This window comes from Desmodus rotundus, chromosome 3, assembly GCF_022682495.2.
Source record: "Desmodus rotundus isolate HL8 chromosome 3, HLdesRot8A.1, whole genome shotgun sequence".
Lineage (NCBI taxonomy): Eukaryota > Metazoa > Chordata > Mammalia > Chiroptera > Phyllostomidae > Desmodus > Desmodus rotundus.
In genome coordinates this window covers 42,825,603-42,853,490 of record NC_071389.1, presented here as the reverse complement: position 1 = coordinate 42,853,490, position 27,888 = coordinate 42,825,603, and the positions used below count along the sequence as shown (strand labels likewise).

The 27,888-nt window shown below is 37.3% G+C and overlaps 1 protein-coding gene across 3 annotated transcripts in view; it reads right to left on the bottom strand.

Annotated features, from left to right (window-relative positions):
• The window catches only part of PATJ (PATJ crumbs cell polarity complex component), a 322,107-nt gene that overhangs the window by 172,168 nt on the left and 122,051 nt on the right, over positions 1 to 27,888 (bottom strand). For all 3 annotated transcript variants that reach the window (XM_024565364.3, XM_024565365.3, XM_024565366.4), the window contains exons 23-26: positions 23,322 to 23,393; positions 21,543 to 21,720; positions 14,649 to 14,759; positions 10,929 to 11,006 (exon numbers count right to left, since the gene is read on the bottom strand). In XM_024565364.3, the coding sequence (XP_024421132.2) occupies positions 10,929 to 11,006; positions 14,649 to 14,759; positions 21,543 to 21,720; positions 23,322 to 23,393 (439 nt within the window). The remainder of the gene's footprint in view (positions 1 to 10,928; positions 11,007 to 14,648; positions 14,760 to 21,542; positions 21,721 to 23,321; positions 23,394 to 27,888) is intronic.

Sequence of the window (27,888 nt, the reverse complement as noted above, 5' to 3'; positions counted from 1 at the left end):
CCAGGTGAACATAGTCTCCACGAGGCCAACACAGACAGTGTGGCATCCTCAGCTCAGAGAATGCCTGGTACAAAGTAGGCCTTCCTTACATATGAGTCAATAACTAGTTCCCACTCAGGCTACTTAGGTTCCCTGACAATATTAACTTTTGGAAAAATGACAATAATGCAAATGGTTCCTATCCAATAGCATTGCATATTAATTCTGCCTGGAAGAGATGCAAATTATATTAGTCCTGTAGAAAGAATAACTCCAAAGGTTACAGTTTTATTGCCCTGTAAGACATTAGCTAGTTTTGTGCCTATTTTGTGTTCTTTCTCTCAGCAACTATAAATACTTCACTCTCTCCAATCTCTCTGAACCAGGCTGACCATCCTGTCAGTTCCTTTGTTAATGAGTTAAATAAATATCTAGCACCTGTACATTTTACATAATTTTATAGGTCATGTTTTTATTTCTTAAATTATATTTTGTCAGTTTTGGAGGTCCCATGGAGATATTCAAGTGGACTCATCTTCCAGAACCAATTAAATAGGGATGCCTGAGATACGCAATTCACGAGCTATTTTAATAGCAGACACATGATTTCTTGGCTCCCACAGTAAATCCCCAGTGGTAACAGAACTTTTTTTGGACTTTTGTTTCTTCATTTTTAAATTTCCAATTCTATGTTTTTATTGCTAAAAGCACTCTGGTATACGAAACTGCGCAAAGCTCTTTCCTTCATTGCGAGTGTGTGATATTTTCCTACCTTCAGAGGGTATTAATAAATTGGATGTAAGTCTCCTAAAGAATCTCTGGTAGGTGTATAGCGACAATCTAATATTCCCAGTTTCCCAGAAAACAGTGAAACCAAACTTATGTTACTTTAGATATTCTAACCTTTTAATTTAAAAAAAGAAACCTTTTTCATAGAAACCATTAACTTAAAAGCATTTTTATGCAAGAATCCAAATTCACAAAATCAAAGTGATTAGGTAATTGTCATTTTGAAACAGGTGTACTTTCTCTCTGATCTCCTTGATCTTATTGGTGTGGAGTATAAACCAAGACATATAATACTATGAAAACATTTATACTAATGTTGAGTGATACCCACGTCTATGTGCTCTGTGTGTGTGTGTAAAAGAATATCGCAGATTCTCATCCATTAAGCTGAGTGTTATCAGCCAGTTCTAAGGTCTAGCACAATGTGGAATATCACTGATGGAACACTGTGTTATTTGCTGCTATTAAGAATGATCTGAGAGCACACACCCGGTGACACTAACGTGCCCTCAAGGAGTTCACAAGAGACCATTCTGATCTTCGTGAAACGCCTTCTTGAGGTTTCCCTTAGTCCCAGAGTGTAGCGTGTCCAGATTTTTCACTTGAAATAGATGTGTCTTAACCTTACTGAGGTATAATTTACATATAAAAAAATGTACTCATTTCAAGAACTCATCTGGAGTAGGTACATTTTTAGAATGCATTTCACCAATATAATAGTTCCTAAGAATATAGTCATATTAAACTTAGAGTTGAATGCAAATATCCTTGCTATATATTGAAAATCAATTCGGTTTAATGGAACAAGACACAGTTGATATGAATCATACATTTATCTTTTTCCTTCCTGGGACCTTATGTGCAATTTTCCTAAATCAAATACATTACTTCGTTTCCCCATAGTAATTAATTTAGTAATCAGTTTATTCATCTATGTGTGTTTATCATGTGTCAGATTCCTTATCTGTTTCCTTTTTGACATTAGTCCCAACTGTTGCACAGTAACCGGCACACTGTAAGTTTCAGTATCCAAATAATGCACGCTCAGACTGTAGAATCAACTTTCTAAGCAATAAGGTAGACTACGTATTCTGAGAAACCCATTAACCACATAAAAATGACAAAGTTTCAAAAACGTGTTGTTGTAACATGTGACCAAGAACAGAAATATCAATAAATTCCAAAGGGCATGTGACAATCCCTGGCGGCCTGGAGCCAGTGATTTTGTTTTGTTCTGAGGAATCTTTATTCAATCAACGAGTATGTATTGTGTGCCTGTTAGGGGTCCGGCAATGTCCCGGGCAATAGGGATTATTATGAGACAAGAGAAAGCCTCATGGAGCCTTATGGAGCTTATATTGCAGCCCCTTTCAGATGCCATGTTTGTAGGTGTCCATGTCTTATCCCCAGGTACTTTAAAACGGCAGTCTCTGAATTCTAGATTGTTTGCGTTACCCCACTCGAATGCAAGCTCCAGGAGGGCAGGAGATTTTTGTTTGTCTTTAAAAGCTTTTTTGTGGTATATTGAGATACAATTAACATATTAAAAAAACATACACATTTCAAAGTATACAATTTGAATCCATTACCATGATCCAAATAATGTACATTACTGTCATCCCTGAAAGTTTCCTTGTGCCTCTTTTTAATTCCTCCTGCCCACCCTTTACACTGGCACCCCGTTCTCCTGAACTAGTAATCTCTTTTTTGTCAATACTGGTTGTATTTTCTAGGTGTTTATGTAAATATAATCATACAGTTCCTACTTATTTTTATCTAGTGACTGCTGGCGATTTAATTAGCTCCACTTGAGGTTAAGCAAGGTGGGAGATGGAAGCAAAGATATTACCCTTCCAAATCCAAACCTCACAAACAAAGCCTATCATATCTCCAAAAGGTTGAGAAAGAATTCTGCAAGAAATCACCTGCAATCTGTGTGTTACTAACACTGCTACACCACAGTCTTCCAGAATCTACCTATTATTTATGTTTATTAATAGTTGCCCACAGAATCTTGCACCCACAGTATATGCTACTGCTCATCAGAATATAATCTTTATGATTACAATCTGAACTCAAAGACGTTGGCCAACCAGGTTAAAACAGACAATCCTACAATTTGGTAAGCAACTGTATGTTACTTTTCCTTATCCTTTTGCAAAATCCTTCCCCCAAATTCTCAAGAAATCTTGATTATCCCCAGTGCACATGTCTGTAAATAACGTCCCAAGTGTTCTATTCAGTTATAGCTTTTCCTTCCTTTTTTTCTTCCTTTTAATAGAGGGAATCTGCAATAAAGTTAAAAACAAACAAGGACTTCCAGCCAAGATGGAGGCACAGGTAGATATGCTTTGCTTCCTTGTACAACCAAAAGAAAGACTACAACAAACTTAAAAACAAAAAATGACCAGAATGCCAGAAAATCAAACTGTATGAAAGGCTGACAATCAAGTAGATAAAGAAACATTCATCCACACTGGAAAGAAGGGTGGAGACAGGCAGCGGGGGCAGAGAGGATGTGTGGCAAGGCAGTGGCTAGAGGACTGGGCAAGGCAGTGGCTGGAAGACCAGGTCGTCACGTGCAGATAAACTGGGAGGAACTGGGGAGCAAGACAGACTAAGCAACCCAGGATCCAAGTCGGGAAACTACACAAAACCTCTGGCTGTAAAACCTGTGGGGGTTGTGGCAGTGGGAGAAACTCCCAGCCTCACAGGAGAGTTTGTTGGAGAGATCCATGGGGTCCTGGACCATACACAAGGCCACCCACCTGGGAATCAGCACAAGAAGGGCCCAATTTGTTTGTGGGTAGTGGTGGAAGTGACTGAAATCTGGCTGAGAGCTGAGCAAGAAGTATTATTCCTTCTTGGACCCTGCCCCCACATACAGCATCACAATGCAGCTACATGGGTTGCCCTGCCCTAGTGAATACCCCAGGCTCTGCCCCTTCCAACGTAACAGGTATGCTGAGACAAATAAATATGGCCCAAAAGAAAGGATAGATCAAACCTCCAGAAAAAGAACTAAGTGATGAGGAGATAGAAAACCTATTTGAAGCAGAGTTCAAAATACTGGTAATCAGGATGCGCAAGGATATGATTGAGTATGGACACAAAATAGAGGAAGAACTGAAGGTTATGCAAAGTGAAATAAAGAAAAATATACAGGGAAACAACAGAGAAGGGAAGGAAACCAGGGCTCAAATCAACAATTTAGAATAGAAGGAAGAAAGAAACATTCAACCAGAACTGAATGAAGAAACAAGAATGAAGGCTTAGGAACTTCTGGGACAACGTTAAACATTCCAACATCCTAATCATAGAGGTGCCAGAAGGAGAAGAGGAAGAGCAAGAAACTGAAAACTTATTTGAACAAATAATGAAGGAGAACTCCCCCCATCTGACAAAGGAAATAGACTTCCAGGAAGTCCAGGAAGCTCAGAGTCCCAAAGAAGTTGGACCAAAGGAAACACACAACAAAGCACATCATACTTATGTTACCCAAGATTAAAGATAAGGAGAGAATCTTAAAAGCAGCAAGAGAAAAGTAGACAGTTACCTACCAAGGAGTTCCCAGAAGACTATCAGCTGATTTCTCCAAAGAAACCTTGCAGGCAACAAGGGGCTGGAAAGAAGTATTCCAAGTCATGAAAGGCAAGGACCTACATCCAAGATTGCTCTATCCAGCAAAGCTTTCATTTAGAATGGAAGGGCAGATAAAGTGCTTCCCAGATAAGGTCAAGTTAAAGGAGTTCATCATCACCAAGCCCTTATTATATGAAATGTTAAAGGGACTTATCTATGAAAAAGAAGATCAAACTATGAAGAGTAAAATGATAACAAACTCACAAGTATCAACAACTGAACCTAAAAAATAAAAACAAAAACAAACTGAGCAAACAACTAGACCAGGAACAGATTCACAGAAATGGAGATCACACAGAGGATTATCAGTGGGGATAGGGAGGGGGGAGAGTGCGGGAAAAGGTACAAAGAATAAGAAGCATAAATGGTAGGTACAGAATAGTCAGGGGGGTGTTAAGAATAGTATAGAAAATGGAGAAGCCAAAGAACTTATAGGTATGACCCATGGACACGTACTAAGGGGGCAGGGGAATGCTGGTGGGAAGGGGTGTGCAGGGTAGAGGAGGATAAAAGGGAGAAAAAAATGGGACAAGTGTAATAGCATAATCAATAAAATATGCTTTAAAAAAGCAAACAAACAAATGAATCAAACCAGAATCTTGATATTAGGCTATAGTAGGAAATGTTTCCTGGCCTTCGACTTACCTTGAGGTGGAAGAAAAAAAGGGAAAAAGAAAAACCAGTTTTCCTTGAGCATTTTTTACAAGCCAAGACACATTCAGGTTAGAGACCAAAATTCATTCTGTGTGTGGCTCAAAAATTTCCAAGCCAAAATATCAGGCAAACACAGAAAGCTGGGATATTTTCAGGTTTATTAGATGAAATAGGTGTCAAGGTATAACTAAATAATGTCATATATTAATAACAGGGTCAATTTCCTAGGAAGATATAAAAATTTAAATCTTGTAAACACCTAATACATTAATTTGAAGAAATAGAAAATAAAAACTGAAAAACTACATAAAAATAGGCTAATTTTGCCATCAAAAGGGAGATATCTAGGTTACCCTCACCCTTCCCCCCAAAATAAATTTGTACATAAAATATCTGAATAACTCAATTAATTATTTTGCCTTAATGACTTTGTATAAAAACCTGTGCCTAATAACTAGGTAATAGCTATTCTTTTAAATCACAAATATATATATATACAATAACTGACAATGTGCTAGGCCATAGAAGAATTTCAACCAATTTAAGATAATATTGAATACAAATCAGAATCTCTGATTATAATTTAAATATATTAGAAAATAATAACAATAAGTTTAAAAAATTCAAATAGAGATATAAGCATACATTTCTAAATAAACTTGGGTGAAAAAGAAATCATGTTGGGAGATAAAAAAAACAACTTAGTACTAAACAATAGAAATTCAACTTAAAATCTCGGGATGCAGGTAAAGAGGGACTTAGAAGGAAAATAAATGATTTTTTTAAAAAAATATTTTATTGTTCAATTACACTTTGTAAAAAATATATTTATTGATTATGCTATTACAGTTGTCCCATTTCCCCCCCTTCACTCCACTCCATCCTGCCCACCCCCTCCCTCCCACATTTCCCCCCTATAGTTCATGTCCATGGGTCATACTTATAAGTTCTTTGGCTTCTACATTTCCTACACTATTCTTACCCTCCCCCTGTCTATTTTCCACCTATCATTTATGCTATTTATTCTCTGTACCTTTCCCCCCTCTCTCCCCCTCCCACTCCCCTATTGATAACCCTCCGTGTGATCTCCATTTCTGTGGTTCTGTTCCTGTTCTAGTTGTTTGCTTAGTTTGCTTTTGCTTTTGTTTTAGCTGTGGTTGTTAATAACTGTGAGTTTGCTGTCATTTTTACTGTTCATATTTTTTATCATCTTTTTCTTAGATAAGTCCCTTTAACATTTCATATAATAAGGGCTTGGTCATGATGAACTCCTTTAACTTGACCTTATCTGAGAAGCACTTTATCTTCCCTTCCATTCTAAATGAAAACTTTGCTGGATAGAGCAATCTTGGATGTAGGTCCTTGCCTTTCATGACTTGGAACACTTCTTTCCAGCCCCTTGTTGCCTGTAAGGTCTCTTTTGAGAAATCAGCTGACAGTCTTATGGGAACTCCTTTGTAGGTAACTGTGTCCTTTTCTCTTGCTGCTTCTAAGATTAAATGATTATTTTAGAAAAGAAAAATTACTAAAAATAAATAAATTCTATAACTAGCTAAATATTACTGGAAAAAAAAAGGGAAAAGAAACTGTAACAAAAAAGAAAGGCAATATAAAGACAAAAACAAAATAAATTGAACAGAAAAAAGATACCACAAAGAAGACTAACACAATTCAAAAGTTAATTCTTGCCTTTGTGAAAATCCCAGAACCTGGAAGTGAGGCTGAAGCACCAAGGGGATTCTCCAGTGGGGAAAAGAGATCCCAATGCAAACATCCAAGTTCCCCAGCACTCAGAAAACTTCCTATAAGACCCACTCCTATGTTGCCTCATGAAGAACACTGGGAGAATCAGGAAAGCTAAACAACCTGGGATCAGCTAGAAATAAGGAAGAGATGTGGGGCTCATAGCAACCAGCATGTGGGTCTTGGTGGACTGTGTACCTGATGGCAGTGGTCCCTGATCAGAAGCATAGCCAGCATTTCTCAGCAGTTCTGCCCACCTATGGAGTGGAGCCAGTGGTTTCTTCTAGCCAGGGCACACGTAAGCATTTCTGCCCAGACTGGGTTCTCAGCCAGCAGTATGGCCCAGCCATGGAACTCATCCTATATATAGCCCTATCCAGAGAGGGTGGCAAGCCAGCAGCCTCATCCAGCTGCAGAATATCACTTCTGGGCCTGTCCAACCACAGGAAGCCCAAAGAGTGACCCTGCAAAGCCCTGGAGTTCAGTTTACAGACCTGCCTGGCTACAGAGCCTAGCATATAGCTCTGCTTGATGGTAATGACAGCAGGCAGCCTTGACCAGGCAGCGAACCCAGTCAGCAAAACCTACCCAACTCAAGTGTAGCCAGAAGCTAACAGGATCTCAAAGCACAGCCTGGTTCCCTGCCTCCATTCAGAATCAAGCCAGCAGCACCTACCTGACTGGGGAACACAGCTAGTGACCCTGCTTGACCAGAGGCAATTGCAGAACCCAGCCAATGGCCCCACATGACCATGGAGACCAGCTGACAGAGCTGCTTGACTGTGGAACCCAACCAGTGGCTCCTTCGGGCCTCAGAATCTGGACGGTGACCTCACTCAAATAGAGACTCTGACAGTAAACCCCACCTTCCCACAGAGACTACCAGTTGGCCATCCAGAACTTCAGGTTGAGACAATGGTGATGGTCTTTCCTTGCCAAAAGATATCTATAAAAGCTGGAAAAAGAGAATGCTTGCTAAAATGTGCAAGGATACAAGGTTCACATAGAATCAAAAACATTGCACCCAAGAAAGAAACTAATAAAAGTCCAATAACTGATGCTCAAGAAATGTAGGTATGTCAAATGTTTGTCAAAGAATTCAGAATAATCCCAAATGCAGCTCCACCAAGACATATTAAATTGTCAAAAGTCAAGGACAAAGAGATAATCTTGAAAGTGCTGTATTTTGCCATGTATAATGAATACTTTTGCCCAAATTTTTGAGGGGAAAATACAGATGCATGTTACACATGGGTAGTACTAATTCCGTATCTGTTTATTTATGCTTATGCATTAAAAGTGTAACTCTAGAAAGCAATAATGATATCCATATGCAAAATAACACCCTGGAATACGATAATCAGTTTTGTTTCTAAATGTTAATAAATAAATAATTGCATTTTAAAAATTAAAAAAAAATTAATTGTTCAAAAAGAGGAATTAAATAGAAAATAACTTTGAAGATTAACTAAGAAAGAAATATATAAAAAATATATATATTCAGAAAGAAAACCAACTACTACAGAGAGAGCATAGATAACACAGATTAAGAGAACACCTGAACAGCTTTACGCCAACAAGTGTAAAAAGTTAGTGATATATTCCTAGAAAAGAGTCAGTAACCAAAACTGATTCTAGAAGAAATAGAAAATGTAAACAGTTCAATAATTATTAATGAATTAAATCTATTATTTTAGATTTTTCCCACATAGAAAACACAGGCTGACAATGGCTTCATAGGCTAGTTTGACCAAACATTTAAGGAATAACTATCATTTTACACAAACTCTCAGAGAACTAAAAAGGAAGGAAGGAAGAAAGGGAGGAAGGGAGGAAGGGAGGAAGGAATATTCCTACTATTCGTTTTAGTAGTCTCATATAACCAACATCAGATAGAGTAGTACATAAATGGAAAATTCCAGGACAACTTCATTAATGACCACAGATGCAAAATCCTAAAAGAAATATTAGCAATGGGCAAACCAGATCAGGATGAGATTAACTTTAAGCCAAGAAGTCAAGATTTGTTCAACAAGGTAAAACCCATTAATGTGATTTACCAGTTTAAGGGACTCAGGGGAAAAATAATTTATACATACACACAATTACTGCAGTAAATACAGATAATAACAATAAAATTCAATGCCGATGCCATTTATTATAAAAATTCTTAGCAAAATAAGAATAAAAGTGAATGCACCATTAACCTCAAGCATTGTCTACAAGAACTTAAAGAACACATCATATTCAATGATGAAACATCAAAAGTATTTTCTTAAATATCAGGAAGATAAAAATGGCAAGAATGTTAGCTACCATTACTTCTATGAAACATAGTAGGGATCTTGGCAGACATAGTAAAAAAGAAAGACTGGTAAAGGAAAAAGAAAACTGCTCTTATCCAAAGTGATTATTATTAGCTATATAGAAAAATCCAGAAATAAAAATCTATACACACAGTATTAAAATTTGAGTCATATTCTTATTAAAAGTATTTTTTATACACATATAGAGAACATACCCAAAGACATTAGAAGGCTCTACATGAAATATTTAATAAGTTTATCTTTAGGGAACAGGTTTACAAATTATTTTAATCTTTTTATTTTAGCATTTTGGTTTTCCCAGTGTTCTACACTAGGTCTTATTTTATAAAAGAGTAAGACAATAATGTTGTAAGATGTCAAGTATATAAAAGTCAATTTATGTCTATGTATTAGCAACAAACAGAAAATACAAGTTAAAAATATATAAAAGAAAAACAGATAAAGATATCTAGGAATAAACCAAAGGTTACAATATCTTGTTGAAGAAAATTATAAAAATTGAAAGAAATAAAAGAAAAACTAGTAAGTTCTAAGTTGGTATATATACACATGTATATATACATATATATTCCATATAATCTCACTTATAAGTAGAATGTAATGAACAAAATAAACTAATGAGTAAAATAGAACCAGAGGCATCAAAACATGGAGTAGACTGCAGCTGAGGGGGGGGGTAGGGAGGAAGAAGGGGAAGGTACTAGTGAAAGATCACATAGAAGGACCCATGGACACGGACAACAGTCTGGGGATTGACTGTGGGAGTGAGGGGTGGGCTGGGGGTGGGGCAAAGGCGGAAAAATTGGGATAACTATAAGAGCATAAATGATAAAATATTTTTTAAAAAATAAAATGGTATATAAAAGATATACCATGCTAATGGTTAAGAAGGCTCAATATCATAAGGATGTAACTTCTTTTCAAATTAATCTATAGATTTGACACAATTCCAAACAAAATCCCCAAAGAGCTATTTTTGTAGAATTTAACAAGCCAATTCTAAAATTTGTCTGGAAAAGAAAAAGGACACAAATAGGTAAGACACTTCTAAAGAAGATATATGTAAAGGAGAAAATTGTTGTTCAAGCAGACAAGATTTACTATTAGGCTAACATTTAGGTAGTACAGTACTTGTTCTGGCAGAGACGAAGAGACAACTCCAAAGTAGACTTCTCCTGATAACCTGAGATATGACAAAGGTTGTGTTGCAAACCAGTAGGGAGGGCCTATTTTTAAAGAGTAGGATAATTAGTTATCCTTATAAAAAAATGAAAATTCATCCCTTACTGACACCATATCCTGAAACTAAATTTTAGATAAACTAATTCTACTAGAATAGAGGTGGGAAAATGGGAATGGATGATTAATTCTGATTGATGTTAGGGAACGTTTTCTCAGTAGAGATGATCTTTGACCTGCTCCTTGGAGGAGTGGAGGAGAGCAAGGAAGAGCAATATGGGAAATGGATTTGCAGGCTGAGAGAACACCAAGATCAAACTCTCAGAAGCTCCCAGTGTGCAAGGCACTTTCCGCGAATGGACAACTGGTCCAACTGAACAGAAAAGAGAGATGAAGATGATGACAATGTCTGGTTGGTGTCCTGTAACATTTTTATACTTACGCTTCCCTACGTTTCTGGCCTTCGTCCTGGACAGTATGTGCACAGAAAGCAAATAGTATAAATTCAGTACATCTACCCAAATACTTATCAAAATAACATTCTTATTAACTGTAGCTTAGATAAGCAAATAGAAACCAAAAACATTTTTTAAAAGCTCGAGAGGTTCAAGTTACCTTTTCTTTTTTTTCTTGGTTGTCTTGGTCCTGGTTATTAGTGATTTTGTTGGCTTTGTTAGGCATACTAGGAATGACCTACCACCAAAAAAAAGAGAAAGAAAAAAGGAGGGGGGAGGAAGAAAACATTTAAATGTCACAATCATTACATTTCTTAATGTAATTTTTTAAAAAAACAGTTAAAAATCTTACTTAACTCTTTGATTGCATGTATAACATAAAGACATGAGAAATACAATTTAAGGCAAACTATATAAATTGGGAAATCTGACAAGCAATATAACAAGTTGTGGTGTGTGTGTGAGTAATCAATAAGTAATACATCCACAGGCTGGTGTGTGTAGACCCAGGAAGTGAAGATGAACGAGACCAAAAAGGAAGTTGTGATGCTGACTGTTGTCCAAACATCTCATTTTGCAAAATACAATATAAGAGGTGGTCTAAGTTAATTCCTAGAACATAGGAAGCCATTATTTACTTGATAAATTTACTTCATTCATCATTGTACCCCAGTTCAAGTATGTTATCTAGCACACTTGTGCACACTCAATAAATAATTCATTATCACTGTTAGCATAAAGATGAATTTCAAATTTTTTATATCACTGAATAAAAGCCCAATAAGAGCTGGAATTTAGTGTTATTTATCACCCTAACCCTGGTGCTCAGAAAGAGCCTAATACATAGCTGTACTCAATAAATGTTTCTACATGAAAGAAAGAGTGTAATTTCATAGAAATAATTTTAATTCTTTATGGTACCAACAGCATAGATTACTTTTTGTAAAACTATGTGTGAAACATCTTTGGAAAATACAAAATTGTACTGTTTTTTTTAAAAAAAGTTCCTCAAGTAGCTAACACAAATAACCTTGGCATAAAAATCTGATGACAAAGACTAAAAGAAAAAGAAATTTCTCACAAATTTAAAGAAACTATCTTCTAGGGATAATTTAACAAACAAAGGCAAAAACAAAGTTTCTCTCTAAATGCAATTTAACATTAATTTTTCTTCAATTTTAATACAGAGTCTACAGAAGTCAATTAATTTTGGGAATAAATAAGGAAGTCTCAGAAATATTTCATTTAAGTATAAAACAATAGTAATGACATATCACCATATATTCAGTGCTTCCTATGTGAACCGACATGGTGCTAGCACTTAATATTTACTTCTGTATTTAATGCACACGACAATCAGAGTTCAGAACCTGCTGTGACTACAGGCTTTGGGATGAGATAGAAGGTCAGTTGCCATTCATAAGGTTTACACTGTTTGTTTTCGGATAGCAGAAAAATATATTCCTGGACACATATCATTGGCAAAATTTGGAATACAAAAGGCTTAGCAAGAGGACTATATCTTTATGAAAAGCAAAAGACAACCTATTTCTTGTGAAAGCAAAAATATACTTATATATGATTAATATGCAAAATGTACATGTGTCCAAAAAATTTAGGCACCAGTATGAAACAATGGCATTAGGAGATACAAATGGAATATAGGGGGAAAAATAGAAAATAGCACATGAAAATAAATTTAATGAACTGAAGACATGACCCTAATTTCAAGAGGGTTTATTTTTGAACATTAAAAACTACATGGTGCCACTGTTAAATGTAGTTCTGTTATTTAGTGGGAAAAATAACCTTGGCATAAAAGCTATTTATTGAGGAGTGCAGTATAAGTAAGGGAGTCCGCTCTCAAATAAGCATTTGCTAATAAGTAAATCTAAATGGATACACACATTTCCTTTTAGTATACTAAAAATATACTCGAGATATTCAGGAGAAAAGGTTTAAAAAGGCAATATATTGTTGATACACCTAAAACATCTTTTAAAAACACAAGTATAAAAAAATAAAATACAACTCAAATTAAAAATGGGTAAGTCTTTAAACGCCACTGCTCAACTCATGGTGCTGATGAGAATTTCCACGTGACCAAGGCACAGTTTGACAGAGCCTTTGAGAGTCCCGACACTAGAAAACCACGGGGCCTTTGGGGACTTTGAGGGGCCGGCTCAAAGTAATGAAAACTGGTCAAAAAGCATCAAGCATTTGGCTGTCTTTCCTGTTTCTGGGATGCCCAGCACTACCTGCACAATAGTGAGCTGAACGGAACACCAGTTTGTGAAGACGTGGACTTTTATTCCTTTTATTGGTTCATTCAACAGGAATCACTTTGTGCTAAAAAATGGAACTCAGTAACTAACACCATGCCCTGAATACGCCGCCTTTGCTAGAACCACCGAGAGTTCAGTGCTTGAGGAATCAAATTCAAGTGCGGCAGTCTGTTGGCTGCTTGGGGCATAAGTGACAGCGTGGCACGGCGCTGGAGATTCTCTTTTTCTTTGTTGAAGAGTTGAAAGAAATGGCACTGTTTATGTCATCCAGGCAAAAATTTCCACCTCAGCTCACCAGCAAAGGCTGGGTTGAAAGCTTGATGTTTTTTATTGACTTTATAACCCATTTTGTTGAAGGCTTTCAATATTTTTTGGCAGGGCATTCACAAATGGCCTCATAATTTGATTGGCTCATTCTAGTTCAAAACTGTTTCTTTGGAAGCATCATTTGGCAAGGAATAATCATGCCAAATTTTCCTACTGAACTCAGTTTCTAGAACTAAAAGTGATGGTGTAAACTACTTTCTCAATATTACAAAAGTTTTAAAAGTAGATTCCAAAAAAAATCTTGAATTTCAAATTGTGTGAAAATGAGAATGCTGTCTTCAGGTCACCCCTCTCAGCCAGCCCTGACGGTGTGTAAACACAGTGCTAAGACTAAGAGGGACCGAACCGCAACACAGCGCATCCCATCAGAGCTGCCTCAGTGGGGAGAGGCCGCAGCCTGCTGTGTGCAGGCCGGTTACAAGGACGTTGAAACAGCATATTTATGCCCTGGCTGTAGGGGCATCTCTCTGCCCAATTTGACATATAATTATTATTTTCTGTGTACCTGGACATATAAAAGGTTGAAAAGTACAATACTGTATTGGAAAGCAAATGTTAAAAATATGCACACTTTTTCTAGTGTTCAGATGTGCCTATATGTTGAACAGCTGTCTTCCATTACAAAGTTTAAAAAAATAAACATTGCTTCCACTTACAGGGCTTACGGGTGACATTTCTGCTACACACTGTAATATAAATACACACCCTGCCATGGACATCTGTGTATCAGAGTTCTAATTCTCTACTAAGTGATTTATTATGGAGAAAAATTTTATGATTAAATACTACTTCTGAATTTGGAATCTCCAAGAGAATATACAACAACACAACATGTTTGTGCTTTTACATGCTTAAATAAATATACAGAACACTTGATAGTATCTCTAGAATGTTTTCATACCTAACACTCTTTATGTTCAAAGTATTTTATAAACAGAATAACTGGCTCAGAAAGTTAAGTAACTTGGCTCCAAGTCAGCAAACCTAGTAAACAGGGCATCAAGAAAGGCCAAAAAGCTCTGTTTGATTCCATAGCCTGTGATTTACACCAGTGCACACTGGAATGACTCAAATTTAGTCAGGAGATCAAAACTGGAGTAAATAAGGGAAAACTGAAATTAATAACTAAATTTTTATGAAGCCAATGCTTTTTCTAGATAATGGTAGAGTACAAGTAGAAATATGTAGAAAAATACCTGGAGGCTAACACTTAGTTTACAGTACAGAGAATATTTTTAAACTCTTTAGAAGTATGAACTGAAGCTTACTCTTGGAGTGGCTGACAAGCTCTGAACAACGAACACCACGGGGTTTCCTGCATTCTTGATGGCCTCGACTGCTTCGCCGTGTGAGGCATTCTGCAGATCCACTCCCGACACCTACAACACACAAGTGATTTACTGCAATTAGAAGGACAGTAGATATTGTGGATAGGTTAACTCCGAGTTCATATGTATTACACAGTTATGAGAACTGCCAGAGTCTAATGAATTAGACCAAAGCCAGAATAAAAGTAAGATTGGCCCATCAAAAGCTTTGATGTTTTGGGACACACTTAAGGAAGTAATGGTTTACCTTCAAGGAAAGTAAGTAAGGCAGATATCTTAATAACAATAGTCCTGGTTAAGTGTAATTATTCAAAATAGCAGCTCAGTCAGTAACAGAACCTTAAGCGTCTGAGTTTATAATGTCGCCCCCGTCACTAACACAGTACATAGTTCTGGGTGGGGGTAGCGGAGGGTGGGGGATCTCTCTGGACTCTTCTCTCAAACTGAGAAGAATGATCATTTTAAGCAAATTGTCCATTATCACAATTGGGCAGTAGAACATTTCTTAAATTATGTTCAAAAAGAAGTATGAAAACATCCAGTTACTTTCACTAAAAGTATAAACGGATCCTTATTATATAAATCTCAGAGAGCCTATTTTGCGAATATGCCAATAATCTCCAAGACATTCTGTACTTACCAAGCATATTTAACAAAACCAATTTTTCAAACCAATAATGTAACAAAGCCTTGGTAATTGTTGGGTGGATAGTGACAATGAATAGTGACAATGCGCTGTAAGGGGACAAAAGAAATAGGAATGTGGGTGGAGAGAGATGTAGAATCAAAGTAGGTTTTTGGTTTTAATACGGGGGATATTACAGCAATGCTGATGGGGTGAAGAGGAAAAAGGAAGGACACAGAGGGAAGTGACACTGAGAGGCAAGTCCTTGGATGGTGCAGAGGGAATGACATCTACTGCGCAAGTTAGAGCGATGGGCTTTGGACAGAACCACAAATAGTTCATTTGTTATTACACATACTGTTAGAAAAAATCTGGCATGCAGTGGGGGCAAGGGGAAGTTCCCTTTTGACTGCTTCTAGTTTGCCAATAGAAAAAGAAACAAGGATCATAAAGTGAGATTAAGTCTGAGGAAGAGGTACAGGAGGTTGGGAATAGTTACCCATATAAGTAGGAGAATGAAACAACTGGGAAATATTCAGGATTACAGGGCAGAACAAAGACCCACTTGAAGGGGTGGCCATGAATTTAAAATAAGACCAGACAACATGGCAGAGAAACTTTTTTCTCTGGTGATAATAGAGACCTGAAACAAGCAGAGTTGCACAAGTTCAGTGACAGGAGAGAAGATCCGAGGAGTTGGAAGTGTAGGCAAGGGAGTGGTGAAGGTGATCTGTCACTGAATCTGAGCAGAGTAGGAAGAAAAGTGAGCCCCCCAGAAGCTGAGGGACAGAGAAGGGCTCTCAGGTAAGAGATAGAAGCCTGGTATGTTAGAGGGATTGAAAGGCAGGTGAGTCGAAAAAATGGGGAAAGCCGGGGAAGAAGAAAGGTGAAGTCAGGAAGGCAGCTGAAGCCACATCATGCAAGGTCCAAAAGGCCATAGTAAGAACGTGGTTTTTTATTCTACTAGACAACCACTGGAAGATTTTAATGCTCTGTAAAAGCTCTCTTCTCATGTGAATTGAGGAAGGATATGAATAATATTAAATGAATAAAATACATATAGAAAAAATTTAAAGTGAAGCTTAAAAGCTGCCGCAACGGTTTGATGAAGCTTCTTATAAATAACCTAATCCCCCAAACATTCGACAATAAGAGGAGTAGAGGCCATATTAGAACTACTTCATCTTCCAGTAATAATCAGCTTTTGTTTCCCTTTTCCACAGTGCTAAATGGGAATCACTAAAGTTGGGAAGTTAGGGGGAAAATGGAATTCTGTCATATTACAACAGAAAAATATCTACCCAAAATGTGTCCATTCACACAGATGAAGACCCATTCTAAAAATTACACTAAATTCAAACTTCCTGGTATTAAAAATTTCTTTATATGAACTGAAATTGTTCATACAATTATTTTAGGACAGAAAGAAATGATTATTATGCTTTACTTAAAAAATGAAATAAGCAAGTAACCTTTCACAGGGAAAAAAGTAAACAAATGACTCATTATGCTTGACAAAACCCATATTAGAGTGTAACATTTAAAGTCTGCTGTGAGTCTGAAGAAATATAAATTATTAAGTCTGAGACAAAACAGTGCATTCTTATTATTATGTGTAAAAGTGATGATGGACAAGTGAGAGAATACTTTCTTTTCAAGTCAGCCAGTTGAGATGGAGAAAAAAAACCCCTAAAATTTAAAAAGATAAAATAATGAACAATTCAATTAGCAAGCAGAAAAAAGACATGCACAAACATGTCACTGGAGTATATACAGATGGCAATTAAGCAAATGAAAAGTCTTAATATTAATCATTAGTCATTAGGGAAACACAAATTAAAATAATAATGAAATACCACCATATCCCTATCAGAATGGCTAAAATGAAAAACAGTGACAATACCAATTTTGTTCAATACCATACATTGTTGATGGAAATGTAAAATGGTATGGCTGTTCTGGAAAAAATTTTGACAGCTCAAGACTAAAAATGAACTTACACTCAACAATTGCACCCTTGGCTATTTATCCCAGAGAAACAAAGACTTATTTTTGCTTAGGAACTTGTATACAAATGTTTATAGGAGCAAACAAACAAAAAAATGAAAAGCAAAACAACACAAATGTTAATAGGAACTTTATTCAGAATAGCCAAGAACTGGAAACTACCCAAATGTCTTTCAATGGATGAATGAATCAACTGTGGTACCTCCACACCATACAACACACTGAGCCATAAAAAGGAATGAACCATTGATGGACACAGCAAATTGAATGAGCTTCAACAAAATTATACTGAGAGAAAAAAGCCAACTTCAAAAAATATACATAGTGCATGATTCATTTAGGTGACAACAGTGAAATAACAAAATTACAGACATAGAGAAACAGATTAGACTCTGGTCAAGATGGAGATGTAGTTAAACACACTTCACCTCCACACACAACTACAACAAAAATTACAACTAGAGTACAAAACAATTATCACCCAGATTCATCAGAAAATGGAGCTGTGTGGAAGTCTGACAACCAAGGATTTAAAGAAGCCACATTCAGACTGGTAAAAGGGGCAGAGACATGGAGTGGAGTGGAGAGGCGGTGGAACGGGTGGACCCATACTCACATGTGGTAGATAAAAATTGGGAGGGATACCTCAGGAGCCAGCGATCCCAGCCCCACATCAGACCACCCAGCCCAGGGGTCCAGCACCAGGAGGATATGTCCCCATAACTTCTGGCTATAAAAACTAGTGGGGGTTGGGGCATCAGAAGACACTGCAGGATTCTCAAGAGACTCCTCTTACAGGGCCTGCAAGAGATTTAGGACTCACATAGACATATTCCCTCTGGGAATCAGCACCAGGGCAACAGCTGGAAGGGCATAAGTGGCATACAGTCAGAAAGTGAAGTGTGAGTGCTAGGAGACAGCTTCCTCCCAGGCAATCTTCAGAGACCAGGCAGAGGCACTGTCTCTTCTCTTAGCTCTCCCTTACACAGAGCCACGAAGTGGTGAAATAGGTTGCCACACCTGGACGATCACCCAAGGCTCTGCCCCACACAATTTACAGATGCTTTTTCTGCAATAGGCCATGCTACTAAGACAGAGAGTCAAAGCAGCTCTACCTAATACACAGAAACAAACACAGGGAGGCTGCCACATTGAAGAGAGAAAGAAATATGGGCCAAGTGAATGAACAGAACAAAACTCCAAGAGAAGAACTAAATGAAATAAGATAACCAACCTTTCAGATGCACAGCTGAAAATATTGGTTATCAGGGTACTCAAAGAAATCACTGGATACTGCAAGAGCATAAAAAAGACCCAGGCAGAAAAAAAGGTTGCATTAAGTGAAACAAAGAAACCCCAAAGGGAACCAACAGCGGAAGGGATGAAGCTGAAAATCAAATCAATGATTTGGAACACAAGGAAGAAAAAGCATTCAATCAGAACAGCAAGATGAAAAAAGAATTTTAAAAAATGAGGATAGAAGGAGCCTTGGGGACATTTCCAAACATATCCACATCCAAATCATAGGGGTGCCAGAAGGAGAAGAGGAAGAGTAACACATTGAAAATTTGTTTAAAAAATAATGAAAGAAAACTTCCCTAATTTGGTGAAGGAAATAGACATACAAGTCCAGGAAGCACAGAGAGTCCCAGACAAGTTGGACCCAAAGAGGACTGCATCAAGGCACATAATAATTAAAATGCCAAAAGTTAAAAATAAAGAGAAAATCTTAAAAGAGAACAGCAGACAGTTACCTACAAAGGAGTTAGCATAAGACTGTCAGCTGATTTCTCAAAAGAAACTTTGCAGGCTAGAAGGGACTGGCAAGAAGAATTCAAAGTGATGAAAAGCAAGGACCTACAACCAAGATTACTCTATCCAGCAAAGCTATCATTTAGAATCAAAGGGCAGATAAAGTGCTTCCCAGACAAGGTAAAGCTAAAGGAGTTCATCATCACCATGACTTTATTATATGAAATGTTAAAGGGAATTATATAAGAAAAAGATCAAAATTATGAACATTAAAATGGCAACAAATTCACAGCTATCAACAACTAAATCTAAAATTCAAACTAAGCAAACAACCAGAACGGGAATACAATCACAGGTATGTAGATTAGTTGGAGGGTTATCAGCTGGGAGGAGAAGGGGGAGAATGGGGGAAAAGTGCAGGGATTAAGAAGTACAAACTGGTAGGTAAAACATACTGAGGGGGGATGTTAAGAACAGTATAGGAAATGGAGAAGCCAAAGAACTTCTATGCATGACCCATGGACATGAACTAAGGGAGGGGACTGCTGGAGGGAACTGGGGTACTGGGTGGAGGGGGACAAAGGGGTAAAAATTGGGACAACTTTAATACTATAATCAATAAAATATACTTAATAAAAAAGAAACAGATTAGTGGTTGTCAGAGGTTAGGGATGGGGAGAGGAGTGGCTCGAGAGGGGTGGTAACACAAGGGAGTGGTAATGACGGAGTTGAGGTTTTTGACTGTGGTGGTGGTTATGCAAGGCTACACATGTGATTAAACTATGTAGATCTACAAACACACACAAATAACTACATATGTAACTGGTGAAATCTGAATAAGGCCAATGAATGTACCAATATCAGTATTTTGGTTCTGCTGTTGTAGCCCAGTTGTGTATGATATTAACATTGGGGGAGGCTGAGGAAAAAGTACACGGAGCTCCCCGGAATATTTATTTGCAATTTTCTATGAATCTATAATTATTTCAAAATAGAAAATTAAGGGAAGAAGAGAAACAAAATATAAAATATATATTTAAAAGTTAAGTTCAAATATATCAGTAATTAAAATTAAAAAATGAATTAATGTCACTTATTTATTTAGACAGAGATTATCAATTTAGATTTTTAAAAAAGCAAAATCCAGTTGTATGTTGCTTACAAAAATACAACTATAATAAAATCACAAGTAAGGATGAAAAAGAAGAAAAAAAATTGTACCATGCAAATGCTAAATAAAAGAGACCGTACCTGCCCCAGAAACCTGAGTATCCTTTAAAAAAACAAACTATGGATGCATCCATAATTCCCTAATAGAGTCTCACTGCATTCACAGTACTCACACTTTTCGCTTCCTGGAGCCTTCTTCCCCCATAACTCCCCATGGCTCACTCTCCCACTTTCTATTCTTGTCCTAGTATCTTCCATAGCAAATCTATTAACTGAAACTACTGCCTTCACTACCTGTCACTACCCGTCATTCCTTATCCTCCTTCCTGTTACTTTTCTCCATAGCTACTCATTCCAATTTATCATTCTACATATAATAGTGTACCGTCTAGCTCCTCCACTATCCGTAAATGCCATAAGAAAAGGGATTTTTGGTCATTTTCTTCACTGTCATGTCCCCAGTGTGTTTGATATATTTAAAAAATTTCACAAAACATATATAATGTAAAATTGGTATATACAGAGAATTTTGATTTAATCTGCACAATGATACTAAGGGCTTTGAATTCTCATTTCCATTTTATTTGGAAACTGAGAATAAGGTGGGTTTAATAATTTGTCCAAGAACAAAAAGAAAATAAGCAGGAGAATCTAGACTTCAAACCATGCCTCCGGGGCTCTCTTTACTCTCTCAGCGCTAAATCACCAGAGTGGATGTTTAGCACCATGAAGCACACTCAACAAGAAGCAGATAATGGGACTGAAGATATCCAATATGGTGACATCCAACAAACCCAATGCAAAGAAATGTTATCAGAGTCATACCTCAGGACATTCTCAGTGCTTGATGTGCCCCAAAACTCTGCTCTGCAAAGCCTACCACATGTGAATGATGGGTTTACCCTTCCACTGGCTTCCAGGGCCAAGTCAACTCTGGGAGGACAGGCATGGCTCATCCCACTGACACATATTTATAAAATTTAGAGCTTGTTAAAACCTGTGGGAGAAGCAAGATGTCCACCACTTGCTTCCTTCTGTTAAGTTTTAAAATTGTTTGTCTAGTCAGCTGAGGCTTTTTGTTTTATTGTTTTATATGCTACCACCTCAACTTTAGAATCGCATATAATTGTGCAAACAACGTACGAACTAAGGCATCTAAACAAAATACAGCAATTGTAAACACATAAACACCAACACATGAAGAAAGGACTTCAGGCTAAATAATTATTTTACTGTTTTATAGTACATTCAAACAAAAAAGGAATTTTAATATAATTTACCTCAAGTATTTTATCTCCAGTTTTAAGAGCATTTGTTTTTCCTGCTGGACTGTCTTCTAAAACTTGTTTGATAAATATACCTTTCAGCTCCTCTCCATTCTTCAGGCGTTTTATAACGGTCTGTCCACCAACAATGCTAATACCAAGAGACACATCCGGTTCTCTGAAAATCTCAACACTGTAAAAAGAAAAAAACAAAATTCCCTCATGAAACAGATTTAATTTGTTGGGTTGTCACTGTAAGTGTTCAATTTGCATCATATCCTTGTGACTCATTTTATGGAAGTATATTTTCTAAATGTATTTTTACAGATGTTATAGGTATTGTCCCACATTCCAAAATTAAAAGATACTATCAGCAATTCATGGCATATGTGAACATTGAAATTCTGAAAAAGACAGGTATCTAAAACAATAGGTACATCCCACTATTGAGAGGTTTAGCTAGGCCTTAATGTTCCCATCTCCTACCACAATATGCATTCTGTGATTAGTCCTTCTCATCTACATCCATAATGTTAGCAAAGAATGGTTTAAGGAAATAACAAATGAGTGAAAAATCAAGAAAGTCACATATCATTTTGGCAAAAAGCAGAGACGTTTAGAATAAAATAAATTTGCCATTGAGAGGCTTATTACCCAGGCTGCTTCTCCCAGTCAGTAGGTTTAACCTGTGGTTCTGTAAGTGGAGGACCAATTTTTAAAAATACTTGCCTGACGATATGTTTATTGATTTTAGAGAAAGAGAGAGGAAGGGGGTGGGGTGGGGGAAGGAGAGAAAGAGACAGAGAGAAACATCGATATGAGAGAAACATTGGTTGTGTTCCGTCTGCAACCCAACCACCCTGACCAGGCATTGAACCTGCAACCTAGGTATGTGCCCTGACCAGGGATTGAACCTAGAACCTTTTGGAGTGTGGGACAACGCTCCAACCAGCTGAGCCACCCAGCCAGGGCAAGTGGAAGACCCATTTTATCTGTTCTTAAGACAGGATGGTTTTCTTTTTCTCCTACCTCCGCACCATTTTAAAAACATACGGAATAAAACTTTCCCCTCAAAATATTATGAATGTCGCCCAAATTGCACAGATGTGGCCAATAATTAATGCAAATAAAAAAATTAGCTCAGAAAACTGTTCCTAAGAGTGTTTGAGACAAAAGTCAGAAGTGTAAGAAAAAACAGACAGTTTTGACGGGCACAGGAAATTAATAATGCGTGAAGAATAGACAGAGCAGCTAATGGAAGACTTTGATCATCCCAATAAAGTACAGCCCTCATGACTACATAACATCACAAGGGGATCTGAGAGCAGATGGGCCCAATACATTCCGTTCGCTCACACAACGCGCAAACTGGGTCAGCACAAGGGTTGGAGGGAAAGATAAATTGGTATATGATGTAGCCTCAGCCACTACTGTTGTTATTTACACATAAAGAGGCTTTTCTGCATTCAAGGCAGCCCGATCTGCTCTGCTTAGTGAGGCAGCGATAAACTCTTCTTAGTCCATCAGTTACTATCAGTTACTATCATAGATGGACATTTGTAAATTGCTTTCTCTGAAAGAGTATGACAAAGATTTTCCTAATATTGGTTACAGTCATTTTGCCTGGCTAAAAACCTCTAAATAAAACAAAATGAAGCTAAACTTCGGGCTGGTGCACATGTGAACAGCAATTTCTCAATCATTAGAGAATGACTGAACGACAATATTAACTTAAAGAAAAAAGCAGCTGATTGAGTTGTCCTATTGAGAAAGCCAATAATGTCGTCAACGCACATTCTCGGTGGCCCCCAGTGGCTGAAGTTTGGAGTTTCTTCTCCTTCACCTTCTTCTCTCTCAGGTAACTCACTGAAGAAAAAGGAAAAAAAAAATACACACACAATCTATGACACAAACTTGTTATTAAAGGTTGTTGGGAAGTTGTGAAATTGTACAATTACATGTAGTTAAATAATGCTTAATTTTTAAGTTTGACATTAATAGTCAACTGTCCATACAAAACAAAAATACACTGCTTTACCATCCAACTCAACACCCACCCAGCACCAGAAAATCAGATTGTAAACCCTGTTATTGATGATACTCTATTTGCTATTTTCAAAAAATGTGCTTGATTTATGTAAGTTCACATTTGTTTCTCTATCAATATGTAAAATATTATAAAATATATTCCTTAAAACTTCATGTTGATTGACCAGCTAATAACAGGACAATATAAACGACACATATGGCTAAACAGTCAGTAAACATGATCCCTCTTGCTAAATTTTTCTGTCACTGTAAATAATTCCCATCACTTGTATCCTGTATTTTATGTAGTTATACAGCACTTTTCAGCTTGCAGAGAGATTTACTTATGTTATCTAATTTGATCCTCCCACCTGCCATTACCATACTTTTGCCCATCAACTTATGTTAGTATGGAACTGCTTAATCAGGTTAACAGAACGCTGAATTACAGAGCAGTTAATTATATGAGTAGTGCTGTCGTGGGGGGGAGACACTGCCATCGCTCATCTGGGAGAGGAGTCAGGAGTCCTAAGCTCCAGTGCAACCTGTGCCACGAAATAAGTGTGTGACTTGGGACCACCAAGTGAAATAATATATCTGATATTGTAAATCGTGTTACCCCGTGAAAAACCGTGGGCACCACCACTCTCATTTCCCAAAAACCCTGTGAGGTAGGCCCAGCAGGTCCTATTTTATTTCCCACATGAGGAGCTGAAGCTCAGAGAAGGCTCATTCTACACACAACCTCTTCACAGTAGCCAAACCTTTCTTTCCACACTAAGTTTCGATGCTCCATTATTCTCCGAATTCTCAAGTAATTCTATAAAAAGTAGCAAAACTCCACCTACTTGCTGCTCTACAGACTTTCTAGAATAAATGGTTTAAGGCTGAGCGTAAAGGAGAAAGCCGAAAGGATTCTAGACATTCCAAAAATCAGTGAAGAAATTGGGATCATTGGGGATCCTTAACATCTCACCCACTACCATATGGCCTTCTTGCCTTGGCCAATCTATTTTTTAAGATTAAAAGCATCATAGCATTCAGGCAAAAACAGTTTGGCAGATATTTGCTGGTTACTTATCTAACATCTTCTCTCCCAATCTCCCTTACCAACAGAACTCTTTTATTCCAGGTGACACTATGCCCAGCTCGAAAAAATACACTGCTGGACTTCCTTTCAGCTAATGGTAACTGTGCGCCATAGTTCTGATTAGTGCCATGGAAGCAAAAGTCCCTGGATGCGACTTCCAGGAAAACTGTTTAAATGGAGGGAGAATCAGCTGGCAGGAGCCTTTTGCCCTAGCCCTTCCCCTTATTGGTAGTAAGTCATCTGTCTTAAAATCATGAAGAAACAGTGAGAGGCCATAAGGACAGCAGAGAAGAAAGGAGAAACTTGTTTAAGACTCTAACAGATCACTTCCTTCAGGACTTTATACATGAACAGAAAGTAAGGCCCTGTTTGGTTAAGCCAATGCTAAGTGCAGGGTTTCTGTCTATGAGCCTCGGAACGCAGTCCCTAAGCAATGCTCCCACAATTCCGCCAACTTAAGTGAGGTGTTCACTTTGCCATATCACATTATTTTTTTTTAAAGATTTTATTTATTTATTTTTTTAAAGAGAGAGGGGAAGGGAAGTAGAAAGAGAGGAAGAGAAATATCAATGTGTGGTTGCCCCTCACATGCCCCTAACTGGGGGACCTGGCCTGCAACACAGGCATGTGCCCTGACTGGGAATCAAAGTGGCAACCCTTTGGTTCACAGGCCCACATTCAATCCACTGAGCTACACCAGCCAGGGCACATTATTATTAATTGGACAGTTGTAATCATCACAGGAACTTTCCCATTTTGATTATCCTATAAAATAGTAACAAGGATTAAATGAGATAAAACTGGCATTAATTAAAGCTTAACCAATATTTATATCTTTTGCAAATTTTTCACTTTTTGCATCAAAGTTTCCCCACATATTATCATAATCTTCACAATTTTTTATTTAATAGCATCTTAATAGTCTGTGGTATTGATATCATTTAATTTACCTGCTACCCTGAATATGAGGCATTTAGACTATTTCCTGCTTTTTGGAATACGCAAGTTACTGCGAGGAATATCTCCATGTTCTGCTGTATTTTAGAATTCCATTTCAAATCAATATCAAAGTAAGATTGAAAACTGAAATCCAAACCAACACTGACACCTTCCTCTTCTCCATTTTCCACTTTCTTGTACCCCAAATTATGACAGGTATGATAATAAGAAATAAATAGTTGGTGTTTGCCTTGGTTCCTGACATACAGCTTCTAAAACCCTTGGAATTTCCTGAGTGATATGGGTGATAGGAGCATCTTTTGTTTTTAATAACAGCCTCCTTTCCACCATACCTAAACCTGAGTTCATGCTGATAAGGTGATTCTTGGTAGGACCCTAAATAGTTTCAGGAAGGGTGCCACTGCCACAGAAACAAACAGGTGATTAGAGTCAGACCGTTCACCTCTGGGATGGGGAGATGGGTAAGAGATTGAGCTCATGCACCAAAGGCCAATGATGTAAACAATCGTGCTATATCATGGAATCTCCATTTAAAACAAACAAACAAAAAACCCAGAAACAACAACAAAAACCCCCAAACCGACTGGGTTCAGAGAGCCTCCTGGTTGAAGGATACATCAAGATGCTGAGAAGGTGGCTTGCCCTGAGAAGACGTGGAAACTTGGTGCCACCCCATCCCTCCCCTGATATCTTGTCCTATCCCTCTCTTCCATTTGGCTATTCCTGAGTAGTTCTGTGAGCCTTCCTCACAAACCTGAGGAAGCGGTCACAGGAACATCCAATTTAAAGCTGGTTCGTCAGAAGTACAGTTGGAAACTGGCATCTGAAGTTAGGGCAGTTTGGCCGTATTGAACCTTTATGCTTCGAAGTCAGCACCAACTCCAGGTAGTTACGTCAAAGAGAACTGATTGCTGGCTGAAGGAGAAACTCATGTGTTTGGTGTGAGAAGTGTTGTGAGCAAAAACAGTTCGTAATAGGCATAAGGAAGAAAAACCCACATACATGTTTTTATTATGGTACAAATATACTATCGTTATAGGAGTTAAACATGGAAAATTTTAGATAAAGTATGTAAAAAAATTAATTTTTTGGGAGAGAATTACTGACTTCTTCAAAACATATTATCTTTCTCAGGAACTTGGTATGCACATATTTTAATCAGATTATGTCCTACCTAACTAGAGATAAAACTTGCAAAAGTTTATCCAGATAGTGTGATTAGTTTCAGAAATACAGTCGGAGGAGATGAGAAACTATACAAACTAATGTAGTCACTTTACATTGATGAATGCATATACCTTTTAACCCAAAATAAAATTTAACTGAGAAGGTACTTTTATTGCACATATTAAAATGTAAATTCTCATAAACATATTTAAAACTTTAACAAGGGATTTCTAACCTCAAATTTTATAATTTGTACTGTAATTAAACACGGTCAATAGTTCGATCAAGTTAAAGTCTCAAATCTTAAAATAACTGAAATTTACCTCTTACATTTAACCAGTTTTTCCCCAAGGGAATTAACCATCCAATAAAAACAATACTTTTTTTATTAATGCCCAAAGTTATCATTCCTTACAGATTTGGAGGAAAGATGGAGTAGCTCATTAGTGAACAGGTGGGTGTTAATAGTAAGACTTGATCATGATATACAATCCCTTTACAAATAAAATCTCTAACACCATACAAAGTCAGATGGATCCAAATAGCCAAGGTGACCTTTCCTTTCCAATGTACCTTTTCTTCATATGGAATTTTTACATACTAAGCCATGAGGGTCAAATAAACTCAGCACTCTAAAAGGACGTAAACAGAAAGAGTTCTGGTTGCGACTAAGCTATCTCGAGATTTTTTTTTTTGCCTCTTCAAATATAGATTTTATATGGCTGTTTGGTATGACACCCCATAGTGAATATTGAGCATTTAGAGCCAGGGAGAATGGGCACTAGTTTTCCAAACTAGTGTTATTACTTATACAGACGTTACACTGATTTTGAGGGTAGAAAGCAAATTATTGCTTGATACTGGCATATTTAGAGACTTAGGCACTCCTCATGTTAAAGTTCAGAACGACACGGAAATGGTACTGAGTGAAAAGAAGGACACAAAAAAGTCCCACTATACGATTACACTTATATAAGTTCTAGAACAGGAAAAATAATTTACAGTGTAAGGAGTCATGGTAGTGTTTGCCTGGAGCATGACACACTCAAGGGGCTGGGGACACGTTCTGGGGTGACCGACACATTCGATAATTTTTTAAAAAATATATTTATTGAT